Below are 12,793 nucleotides of genomic sequence, written 5' to 3' on the forward strand. Positions count from 1 at the left end.
CTCTCCACTCTCTGCCTCAACTAAGAGCACTTCTTACTCCTCTGCTGCTCATGGGAATGGATTTGGGAAGAGGCAGAAGGCAGGTGACCGACTACCTAAGGGTCCAGGCCTAAGCAAAGAAGCCGGGCTCAGGCCATGGACGTAAGCGTGATGCAAGAAGAGCTGCTGTTCCTCCAGACAGACAAGCACCCCAAACCCCGCAGTCACCACAGCTGTCCTGAGACACAACTGGCTTTAAGCCACAAGAATGTTCACCATACTTCCTTCAGATTAGATTGGGAAATCCCAAAATGTCAGGTAGGCCTTCCTAGCTGTTAGTGTAGTGTCCGTAGGATCCATCTGCAAGCCCAGACCCGCAGCCTGGGCAGGGGTTAGGAGTAGCTGAGGTTAGATAGACAGATCCTGGTTGAGCTGACACAGAAATACCTAGCATCTCCAGAGTACTGGATTCCTTCCTTGCCTGCTGTGCTTCCCTGTGATGCACCGGTCCAGCAAGTCCTTGCATTGGTTCCAGTGCCCCAACCCAAGCTGTGCAGTCCTTCATGGAGCGGAGCCCTCCCAGCTCGCCTGTGATGCTTGGTCTTGGTTGTCTGTCAACTTGACTGGATAGGGTGACAGCTAGGAAGTTGGTAAAGGGAGTGTCCAGAGATAACTGACACATGGAATTGGTGGGGAAGATCTCGGTGTGGACAGCGCCATCCCCTGGCCCAGAGGGAATGGAAGCAAAAACCAAGGGTCTCTCTCTTTCTCTCACTCTCTCTTTCTTCAAGGCTACCATAGCATAATACATAATAAAGTAAGCAAGCTTATCCATCTCCTTTACAACTACAATGCACTGCCTTATCTCAGGCTCAATGGAGTGGACCTCATCGACCTTAGACTGAAACTATAAACCAAATTAAACCCTTTTTTCCTTTAAGCTGATCTTCTCTGGTATTCTGTCACAAAGATGGAAAACTGACTAGCAATATTACCAGATGGCATCTTGCTCTTAACACTTTTATCTGCTTTCTCTGACATCTTGCTATGAAACAACCAACCATCCCAAACTTTCAAACCACTCTCTATGAGCCTTGTCTCACACCCAGAAAGAGCTTTGTGTCCCTTTAGAGCTGTCATTCCTGGTTAGACCCTGGAGTCACTTTCCACTTCATTTCCGCAGTCAGGGTTCCTAATAATCCCATCTGAAATATGTGCCTTGCAAGGGCATTAGAGGAGACTTGCTATATGAAGAGGACCAAATAGCCACCACTGGGCTCCCAACCCCAGCTGGCTCAGAGATGTCAGCCCATGAGTCAGCTGCCCTTACCTTCTCCAGCTGATGGACACCCTCTTCTACGCAGCAGATAGAAGCCAGTGTACGGAGCGCCTGTGGGTACAAGCACCGGAAGCTGTCTTGTCGGCAGACCTTGAAGAGGGCTACAACTCCACCTTCCTGTGGAGAAGACAATGATATTACCTCCTGATTTTCCCTGGACTGGCTCAATAAGAACTGACAGCCCTCATTCTGCAAACATGTTTTCGGTTACTCCTCACACACTCTTAAACAGTGAAGTCCCAGTCCTTGATAATCCAAGTTAAAAGTAAGGTATGTGTGCCAGCAACAGAAATTTTGGTAGGGTTGAGGATCCAGACACTTTGGCTTACCCTCCCCCCCAGAAGAGCAGGCCTGAAGTCACCAGAACAGGACCAGTAAACTGGTGAAAGTAGATAAAGGGACAGAGTCTAGAATTCAGTCTCCATTTCCATTTCATCACCTATCATACTTCTCTTTGCTCTTTCCCCTGTCATGGAAGGCAGGCAGAAAGGGGGTTTTATATCAGGTCTGTTATTCATTCCAAATATGCAATGGAAAAACAAGCCACTATGGGGAAAGCAATTCCCTCTAAATCCACATCACCCTTAGCTTGTAGAAGAAAACAACTCCTGCCCGGACACTCATACAGCTCTTGAGTGTGAGTGAGTCTTTGTCTTTGGTAAGAACTGCTGATGGGATCCCCCTTTGTGGAGACCACCCAATAGTGTGCATCCCAGAAGGGATCTGGGCGTAGGAAGTATTCTATAATCATCACTGCAGTGTAAAGAGTGACAGCACCAGCAAACCATACAGGGGACACACCACAATACCCACAGACTGATGGCAACACTACCTTGTAAATCCAAAGCAAAAGTTGGTACCCCCATCTAGCTTTGCCTCCTTCCCCACCCCTCTCCATTTTCTGAGAGTGTGAAGGCACGTAGTGGTGGCTCTGAGTGAGCAAGGGATCTAAGGCCTCGGTCACCTTTAACTTTGCCCATCACTCCTGAGTCTACCTTTCCTGGCACCTGTTCCTAGAACTGAGCAAAATGTCATAGGAAGTTAAGTTGAGCAAAATACTATGTCCTGTCATGTTTTTGATAATATACTTACCATGTGCCAGGCTCCATTCCATATCTTGGGGATGTAGCCATGACTGGCTGAAAGAATAATGAATGAGCATCCTCAGAGCAAACAAGGATCCCTACAGCCCAGCATGGCTGCACTGAAATAACCTCAGCTCTTCCTCCCTTCTGCTCCAAACAGAGGCTCAGGAACCCTATTTGCTCTAAGAGTTTTGCTCCTGACCACTGTATGGATCAAAATGAATGTGTCCAATTCAGGGAGGTGGGTATATACTAATTCCTGGTGTTTTATAATCAGCTCACATTGAGTAATTTTTATATCCCTACCTCCTCCTGGGGTGGTTGCTTTGGTGAAGAGGTAGGAAAATGCAATCATGCATTCAAAACATAGTGATTTATTACATGCCAGACACTGCCTTGGTCCCAATCCATACTGAATTTGTAGTTTGGAAGGCAGACAGTTCTAAAAGCAGGAACAAGGCTGAGCTGGGCAGAGATGCAATGAAAAGAAGGCAGGCATGAGGCAGGGTTCCTGGAGAACAGAGCAGGAACCCCTCAATCTGGGAGCAGTTTGTAGAGTGACAAGATAGAACCTCTCTGATTTCAAATACACGTTATTATTACAATGAAACTCTGTCTAGCATGAGATAAGATGCCTACCCCTCAATTCCTCCATCTATAATCCTTTGTCCAGCTTTTTTATTTTCTTATGGGACATCTGTAAGTTCCACATTAGGACCTGCTAAGACAGCCAATGAAACACAACTGAGTTACAGAAACACAAAGTAATGGGAGTTTTAAGCTGTTCTTCACCAGCCTCATTTGTTGTCAAAGTCCCTCTCAAGATATAACATGTGTGGGTAGATATTTATAGCTGGGCACTTTAATATTTGGTCATCTAAATTGTATAGATATCATTTTATTAGATTTATCAATTGGTGATTAACATTTAAATAATGTCTGCTTCATTGGGGACAGACAATAAAGAGATGATACCATAGAATCTATGGTTGGGGAACCTCATGAACCCATTTTGCTCCTACCCTTTTGCTGCATGAACTCAGTCTCTCAAACTGCCTTCTAAATGTGTACCTTTCTTCCCAGAGGCAGTCCTTGGAATTCATCAGAGAGGTTTCTTCGTGTGGAGGATAAAGAAACCCACAATCTGTCAACAAACAAAAAGTCTAAGTTCCTGTGGAGTGCTCAGCCTCAGATGGGATACATCATACCCTTCCTCAAGGACTGAGGATCACTGCATCCATAGCTCGCAGTAGCTATGGTTGTCTGCATAAGACCTATTCAAGATCAGGCTAGTCAAGCTCCCACCCCGAACTGAGGAGTTAGGGCAGTGGGTGGCTTCTGGGGAGGAGGAAGATAGAGTTTTCTTTAAGGGCATGGTTTTTGATAGGTACGTCCTCCAATAGATGGCGCCATACTCAAAAGTATAGGGGAGCACCTATAGGGTTTTTGTTTGTTTGTTTGTTTGTTTGTTATTAAAAATAAAGGACATCAAGTTGAGAGGAGGCTGTAGACGTCTTGGAAGAGCTAGTGGCTGGGGGTGAATGTGATAAAAGTAACTGTTGCATTATGGAATTCTCAAAGAATTAGTAAAATTATTGGGGTTTGGAAGGCTTTTTTTTTTTTTCCTTAAGGAACCCAAGCCAGGAAGGCTGTGACAGCCTCCTTTGCCTCAGAAGGCAATGAGGCCAGCAAATCTATCTGAGCTCTGCATTTGCATTGGGGCCTCATTGTGTCTTTTCCTGAGTCTGTGAAAAAATGCCCTCCTAATCATTTTCAGTTATAGAGCGAAAAAAGCCCTAGACCCTTACTAAGGGGACTCTAGTCTCAATCCCGGCTCCACATCTGGTTAGTTTGGGCTAAAATGCTATGCAAGACTTTAGCAGGAAAAGCCTGGTGCTAGCTCTCTGGTCAGTGGGATGAGAGTTAGGCTATGGGAGCCTTCCTGGTCAGAAGATGGCCTTGTCTCCTCATGAAATGCCTGCATAGGACCAGGGCTTGTGAAAAGGGGAAGCAGGAAGGACTACCAAAGAGTTTAGACAGATTATCTGATGGACAACGACTAGAGTCCCTCCCACCCAGGATCTGACAGCAGCACTTATTCTGGGGTAACACAGGGATCACCTGAGCTAGCAGATCACGCTGTTGGCTTGGGCTTGTTTAATTTTATAGAAAGCTCTGGGCTGTAAGCCCAGATGCATAACAGCATGAATTATTCAGACAGCTTGGGATGAGCTGTCATAATGCTGGCAGGGGCCACTCCAGGGGTGTAGGCTGGTGATGGAAGGAATCACAGAGGGGCTGGGGTGAGTGTGACACAGCACTGTGAGTTTTGTGTCCTCCGCTTGGGGAGGGAAGAGTGTGGCCACCATCATCGTGAGAGGGCTGGGCTCATTCACAAGATACTAAAAGGCCAGACCTCAGACAGGCTGCCTGGATCTCAACTAGAAGCAGCTTAGAGGAATAAATGACCCAGATGTCACAGTAGGCTCCACGGGTGTCACGAGGAAGACCACTGAGGGACCTTGCACGCTGGTCCCAATGTTGAGTTCTTTGCCCTGTGTCTGAGGTAGGATATTTTCAGCACTGGACTCCCACAAGGTGCTTCTGCCATCTTCTAGACTGGAAAGACAGAAGGCAGCACTGCATCCTCTCCCTGCTTCAGCCCTCAATCTGCTTCATCCCAAGGACAAGACAAGTGGTGACGTGAAGACCAGCTTCAGAAGACTTGGTTAGAATCCCAGCTCTACATCAACTTCTGAAATTGTAACTTCAGACAAGCTCTGACCGTCTGAAAACCTGCTTCCTCCCTTTAAAGGTGTGAATTTCAGGGTCTGGAGGGATGGCTCAGTGGCACTTGGCACACAACTGTCAGACCTCCAGCACCCCGATAAATGCCAGGCAGGCTTGGCAACCCTCCTATAATCGCAGGTAAATACAAAGGATTCCCATAACAAGCTGGCTTGCTCGATTAGTCAAGTCAGTGGGTTCTGAACTAAGAACCCTGCCTCCATGTACAAGGTGAAGGGCAATCAAGGAAGACAGGCAACATCAACCTCAGGCCTTCGGATGCATGTGCCTACATGTATAGCTTCACACAGATGTGGGCCTACACATACACACATGAAGAATGTAGGCACTGTAACGATTAACACAGCTAAGGATGGTTGGTCCGTCAGATGGAATGCCAAGTGGAGAGCACAACAACAGGCTTGGATCACTCTGAAGGCAGAGGGACTAGGACAGGGGAGAAGACAGTGAGAAGGAAGAAAGGAATGTCAAAGGGAGATGAGAAGGACACATTGCTGGGAGACTGTTCAGAATAGCCAGGGGCACGTCACCTTTAATGCTGAATAGCCTAGCTCAAATTCTATCGGTTCCCATGTCTCAGCTCCCCACCTATGGAGTGGAAGTGGATGCTGTCTTCTGCACAAGGCTTTGAGTAGGTGTAAACAGGCACTCAGCACATTATCAAGCACTAGTAAGTGCTACAGAAAGGCTATGTTGTTGTTGCTAGTACTGATGCTACAACATCTAACATCATCATCATCATCATCATCATCATCATCATCATCATTGTGACCAGTTCTAGCTTTAGAAAACTCAGGCTCCATGTCTCTCCAGCTCCCACCAATGCCTCCCAGTCCTAGCTTTCAGCAGGCTCACACCTATATAATCATTTATTATGTAATTACACCAGGAGCTGAAGAAGAAGAAGAAGGAAGAGGAGGAGGAGGAAGAGAAGGAGAAGGAAAAAAGAAGGAAAGGAAGAAGGAGAAATAATGATTGAGACAGAGATGAAGTGTCTTGGAGCAGGGACTGTTCCCTATCAGGGTAGGACTCTTAAGTTTTAAGCAATTAACCTGAAATGCAGAAAACATGGGCTCCAGAGGAGGAAAAATCTGGTTTCAAGCATGAGCTGAGCAAGGTGTGCCAACAATGAGTCCTGGAGTTTTTGTGTGTACAGATCACTGATATTCATCTCAGAGGATATGTGTAGAACAAACACTAGACTTACACAAAGAGTGCCAGTCTGGAGCCTGGCACGAGAGGAACAACCAGGACACAGTATTTTTTAAAACTGTTTTTGTCATTAATATTCAACAAGGCTCATGTCTTCCCTTAGAGAGGCTATGACAGGGTATGGCACAAATTATCAAGACAAATATTTGAAACTGTTAGCCAGGACTGTTAATCCAGACTGCACTGGGAGCCTGGAGTTGTGTGGATATCTGGGGAGAGAATGAGAGAGGTAAGGAAATGGAGGAAGCAGTGACCAAATGAGGAAAACAGCTCACCACGGCCGCCTGGTCAGATTAGAGTTTGACAAAAACAAGAACTGCAAGCTTACTTTTCCACCAGCAAGGCCAGACATTGTGGCAGATTAGGGAAGTCTCTTAAAATTCCACAGTTCACAAAGGTAGGGAGGGCTAATGGTCCCAGGGCCTGGCCAGCCTCCTGCCAGGAGCCAACAACAGGGATGGAATGAAAGCTGTCTATGGCCCTTGCCCAGGCCTTTCTTCCTGCTTTCTACCACTGGAGATGCTTGGAACCAACGTTAACCCGCAGTAGGTCCCAGACCTCTGAGGAGTCTAACAAATAGGGAGTTAAGCGTTACCTTTGGCTTAGAGTCAAACTCACATCTACTCTCTGTTTTCATGAAAGAGGAACGTGGAGGTCAGCAGGTAATAGGCGTTGTCTACATGAGCAGCACACAGAAAGGAGGTTGTGAGTACCTAGGCCAGCCAAGATTTGCCATGTATTTTTTAAGAGAAAAAAGGTTCTTTGTTCCAACAGAACCAAAAAATATAGGCCCATGGGTCTTTTCTGAGACTGATACTCCAACCAAGGACCATTCATGGAGATAACCTAGAACCCCTGCGTAGATGTAGCCTGTGGCAGCTCAGTCTCCAAATGGGCTGCTAGTAAGGGGAACAGGGACTGTCTCTGACAGGAACTCAGTGGCTGGCTATTTGATCACCTACCCCTGAGGCAGGGGGCAGCCTTACCAGGCCACACAGGAAGACTATGAAAGACAGTCCTGATGAGACCTGATAGTCTAGGGTCAGATGGAAGGGGAGGAGGACCTCCCCTATCAGTGGAATGGGGAAGGGGCATGGGAGATGAGGGAAAGAGGAAGAAGGGCAGGATTGGGAGGGGACAAGGGAGGGAGCTACATCTGGGATACAAAGTGATTTAACTGTAATAAGGAAAAAATTATATTAAAAGAGGTTCTTTGTTCCAAAAGAAATTCAGCTGTGTCTGTGGGAATTTAATCATTAAACTGGAATTGAGAGGTTGAAGAATTTCTTTGTTTTGCACAGTATCGTGTGACCTCTACAGGTCAAGACTCTCCACCAAGCTGAATGATGGAGTCACAGACTCTTTGGGGGAAACAGCCCTAATACTCTCCCTACTTCCTTTGCCCTAATAATATCATATGCATTCAAGTAAAATCTCAACTAATACCTCCTAAAGAGAGTAGTGGTTTGCAAGAGATTAGAAATCACCTGGAAAACAAGTCTATCTACCATCCCAGACCAATCAAAACAGAATCAGAAATTCCAACATTCTGCCATGATTCTCATGCCCTTCCAGCCTTGAGAACTCTGAGTCACACTTTGGCCCAAGGCTTGAACTGTGTCACCGCTGCGGGCTTTGGGCCATGAACTCTGAACCAGAGCTCTTGGTTCTACATCTGAGCGAACGATTTATTGGCAATGTGACTTTGAACAAGTTCCTCATGCCGCATCTCTGTTATAAACAGGAACAACAACATAGTGCCTGCTACATAGGCTGTTTTCATGTTTTAAAAGAAACAAGTTGTGCAAGACGTGAATGGGAGTGACATAATGTCAGCTGTTGTCAGTAAACCTTGTCACTTGTCCCCTGACCAGAGCTGAGAAACCTTTACCCCATTCTCAATTCTTTCAGGGCTTCGAGATTAACCATCCTCCAGAGAACTTGCTGAAATGAAGAGTCACAAGCATCACCCAGAACTGTAGAAACTTTGGGGTGGTGCCAAAGAATTGGGTGTTTTCAAACTCTCTGAAGGACTGCAGTGCAGATGGAGGACTGGCGACCCCCCACCTGGATCCTCTTCCTGTGACTGGCACCCTGAATCTACAGAAGACAGGACTGAGTTCCACTTAGGTCATCACTTCTCAGATGAAAAAAAGAGGAATGCAACAAACCCAACTTTGGTGCTAGGGCCTTAACCTTTGGAGGCCGCAGTCAAGGGTGAGTTAGCCAAGAAGTCAGCAACTTACCCTCCTGTCCATTTTTATTTCATCTCACTCCTTCATATTGCTGGAGTGGTTATGGGCATTTTGGGGATCTAAAAAATGCATTTCTTCTGAAAACACTGCTGCTAATTAGTATGAGGTAGAAAGAATAATGAGAAGTATTAAACTGTGTGACTAGAGCTTAACATACAGATAAGACCATGTTCTAAAACTTCCCGGGTTTAAGATACTACATTTCTTATACTCATAATGAAATAAGATCAAATAAAATCCATCTTTATGGATTTATTTATTTATGACATTATTGCTACATGTCAGATAGTCTTTGTACCACTACATCTTTCTGTAGACACCAGAGACACCACATTGTTAAGAAAAGCTGTGTGGAATGTGAAGGAATGGTTGATATTTATAACAGGTGCCTCATCTGAAAGATGGCAGACGTTCCTAGACTTAGCTGCAATGGTTAATCTTGTCTGTCAACTTAGCAATTGACCAAGAAACATACCTGTGAGGGATTTTTCTCAATTAGGCTAATTGAAGTGGGTAGACTCACCCTAAATGTGAGTATCTTGATCTGACTATCAAGAAGTCAGAGGGGAAAACTAGCTTTTTGCCTGCTTACGTTTGCACCTTGCTGGCAAGTTCATCCACCCTGTTTACAAGCTCATCTACTTCATTGCTGCTTTTACCACATTCTCTGTTGATGTTGGAAATCAGCTTGTTCAGCCTCTCCAACATGGCTAGCATCACTCCAGGAATGTCCCAGGCCTTCAGCACCACACTGGTATAGCTAGAGTCCTTGGACTGAGCAGTTATTGGTTCTCAGTTTCTCCAGTGAGAAGGCAGCCATTGCTGGACTACCCAGACTGTAGTGTATAAGCCACTATAATAAGACCCACTTTAACTCCACCAGGCATGTTCCTTTAGGGAATCCTAAACACTGTATCTTTTTGTGTCAAGTGGGAAATGAAATCGCAGGACCTAGGAAACATCAAGAAAAGTGACTCTTCCAAAGTCACAAGCAAGCTAATGCTGTGGCCTAGACAAATCTGAGCCAGCCGTCTCCACCAACCAAATAAGCAGATATTCCTCTTGCTTTCCCCAGACCTGGTCTCTGGTCTCCAACCACGAAATTCACCTTGGCTATGATGCGGCACAAGGGAGCCCCTTCCTGGGTCAGGCTGAACAGGTTTCCTGTGGTTGACTCCATGATGTAGATGTTGTCTGAGGTATCAATTTTTCTCACAAGTGCCTAAGAAGAGAGAAAAGTCAGTTGATTAAATCACTTCCTCCTGCCCTCTGCTCCTCTTCCTCAGTGGAGTACCAGTGGGTCCATGCTTCCAATAGCCTCCGTGGAATCTACAATCCTGTCCCATCTACTTGAGGGAGCAATAAGATCCTAGCTGTAGGTAAGGTCTGAGCTCCATCACAAAGAGGCAGAGATGGGGAGTCGTTTCAAATCAATAGTTCACGGGGATCAGTGAGTCTAGCTCTAGTTAAATGAGGTCCTAGGCAAATACCACTTAGTTGTGCTCTAAGTTGGCAATGAGAACAAAAATCACACGTGACATAAACAAGCATCAGTGTGACAACATGGGAGTGGTCATAGCCATGGCCAAAGAATTTGCTCATTTTGCATGGCTGTTAGACAGGATGAACCCAAGCTGGTGATGGCTTCAAGGGTTGAGAGCAGCATCTCCAGTAGTAGCATCACACTGCCTAGGGGATGTTTGCACTGGGGGCATAACCATGACAAATAGTGACAGCAGAGTTCTAGACAGGTAGGTAACTCCTTGAGTAAAGAATGCTTTACTGACCAAAGATAAAACATTCTAGTGTGTGTGGAGGGGGTTGCCTACAGAACCACAGAATTAAGGAAGAGCCAGGAAATCCATTAACAAATAAGACATGAAGATTATTCCTAGAAGAATTTAGCTCATTTCTGGGGGCATACAGGGAGGGGTGAAGCCTTACAAAATGAAATCACTTCATAATCAGCCATAAGCTTTGGCACATGACTCCTTATTGATCACCATCTATTCTTACCTACTAATGACTGCAGTTCAAGTTTTTCCTGGAATGTGTGGCTATGGAGACCTGCCTTCCTGGGCCTCCTATGAGAAGACAAAATCTGCAAAATATGGGTGTAAATCTCAGGTATCCTTTTAGTGGCTCTCTGTATGTACAAAGGCATATGTGCCTGTGCAAGTGTGTGCACATGCGTGTATGCATGTATATGTGTGTGCATGAATGTGTGAGCCTATGTACATGCCTATGTGCCATAGGTGTTTGCATGTATATGCAGATATGTGTGCATGCATTTGTATGTGCATATATGCGGGCACATTGCATATGCATGTACATATATCTGTATCTCTCCATCTAATATTTTGATACAAGATCTCACTGAACCCAGAGCTCATCAGTTCAGTCAGTGAGCTCGAAGGGTCTCACTGTCCTCCTCTTCAGATCTACAATGACAGACACGCACCACTGGACCTGGCTTTTTTTTAACATGGGTGGATCTAGGAGACTGAATTTAGGTCTTTGTTCTTATACAGCAACCACTTTCAGGTTGAGACATATCTCCAGCCCTTTTTATGTTGCCTTGAAACAGGGTCTCATGAAACACAGGCCACCTTTAAACCGAGAGGCCTCCTGCCTGTCCGAGTGCCGGGACTACAGGCATGCACTGCAATCCCTGTACTATTTGCTTTTAGATATTAAAATGGATACATTTTTAACTAACCCTGGTACTGTAGAGAGGGCTCTTGGAGGAAAGAAGACATTGAGAGTCTCGTCTCAGGTTGCTCTCCATGCTAACCAAGAATGCATTAGGTTAACGGCAGATTCTGAAACTAAAACGCTCCAGTTTCAACCCTGGCTCTGCCATTTCTCGCACTGCGCCTTAGAGCAGATGATTTACTCTACCCTTTTTTTTTTGCCTCAGTTTCTTCATCTGTACAGTGTTGGGACAAACAGCATCTGTCTCTCACAGTGAAAATGCTCTTATCCTGACCTCACCAACACCTATGTCGAGAACATTGTCAGAGGTCATCATTTCTCATCTTAATCAAATTGAGACAAACTTTTTAAGACTTGGTTCACAACTTATAAAATGATTTAAATGAAGATATTTTGGTCTCTTTTTCTCTTTTTCCTTCTCTATTTAAACTCATAGAATTCTTCACATACAGTATGTTAATCCTCTAAAAAGAACAGACTTAGATTAAGTGTGTATTTAAAGAAACTACATCTAAAATAAAAATTTGTATTCTCTAAGATTTGGTAGGTTCTCCATACAAGAGATTCAACAGAAGCTAGCATTAGTAACCAAGATTTGTCAGCATAGACTTCGGTCATGAGCATGTTAGGCTCCTTCGCCACTATTTCCATGAGCAGCTACACATGCAACAATACTAGCTCAAATGGAAATGTAGATTTAACATATTGGGGTCCTGTACCTAAATGATAATTACCTAATGTTCCTGATGAGTGTTTGCAATTGAAGCAAATTAGCATTAAATTAAACAATTTGAGCCCAGTGTCTTCTGCAATCAACCGCTAATATTAGGCCATTTATGTCTGAGAATAATTTCATGTTAATGTCTATACACATATATGCAGTAATTATACCCCAGATTTGTCTTGGAGACAAAGAAAAGTTGTAAGCATACTTTCCCACAGCATAAACGTGGAAAAACAGATCAAAGGCTCCTGCGGAACCCACGAAACTCTAAACATTACAATGTCAGTCTCTAAGTCAAGTGTCTTTTCACATTTGATCAATGTCAAGTACACACAACTGACCAAGCTCAAACACCTATTGTCCATAGGAGCTGGACTTTGTCCTCTGTGTGATGGCCAATCCTGTGGCCAGCCTGACTGGATATCACATCACCGTAGAGACACACCTCTGGGGCAGCTATAAGAGTGTTTCTAGAGAGGCTTAACTGAAGAGGGAAGGCTCATCCTGAGAGTGGGTGGCAGTCTCTCATGAGCTAGAGTCCCAGAGTGAATACGAGGAGAAAGAGAGCTGAGTATTGCATTCATCTCTGCTTCCCGACTGCTGTAATGCCTTCCCATCACGACTGACTGCTTTCCTCTTTCAACAGTACACCAAAATAAACCCTCTCTTTTCAAAG

At 45.0% G+C, this 12,793-nt stretch overlaps 1 protein-coding gene across 4 annotated transcripts in view; it reads right to left on the minus strand.

The window, feature by feature from the left end:
* Positions 1–12,793, minus strand: part of Insc (INSC spindle orientation adaptor protein) — a 104,749-nt gene that overhangs the window by 35,237 nt on the left and 56,719 nt on the right. For all 4 annotated transcript variants that reach the window (XM_060366995.1, XM_021638614.2, XM_060366993.1 and 1 more), the window contains exons 6-7: positions 9,787–9,900; positions 1,310–1,435 (exon numbers count right to left, since the gene is read on the minus strand). In XM_060366995.1, coding sequence (XP_060222978.1) covers positions 1,310–1,435; positions 9,787–9,900 — 240 coding nt within the window. The remainder of the gene's footprint in view (positions 1–1,309; positions 1,436–9,786; positions 9,901–12,793) is intronic.

The sequence above is a fragment of the Meriones unguiculatus genome, chromosome 14 (assembly GCF_030254825.1).
Source record: "Meriones unguiculatus strain TT.TT164.6M chromosome 14, Bangor_MerUng_6.1, whole genome shotgun sequence".
Taxonomy (NCBI): Eukaryota; Metazoa; Chordata; class Mammalia; order Rodentia; family Muridae; genus Meriones; species Meriones unguiculatus.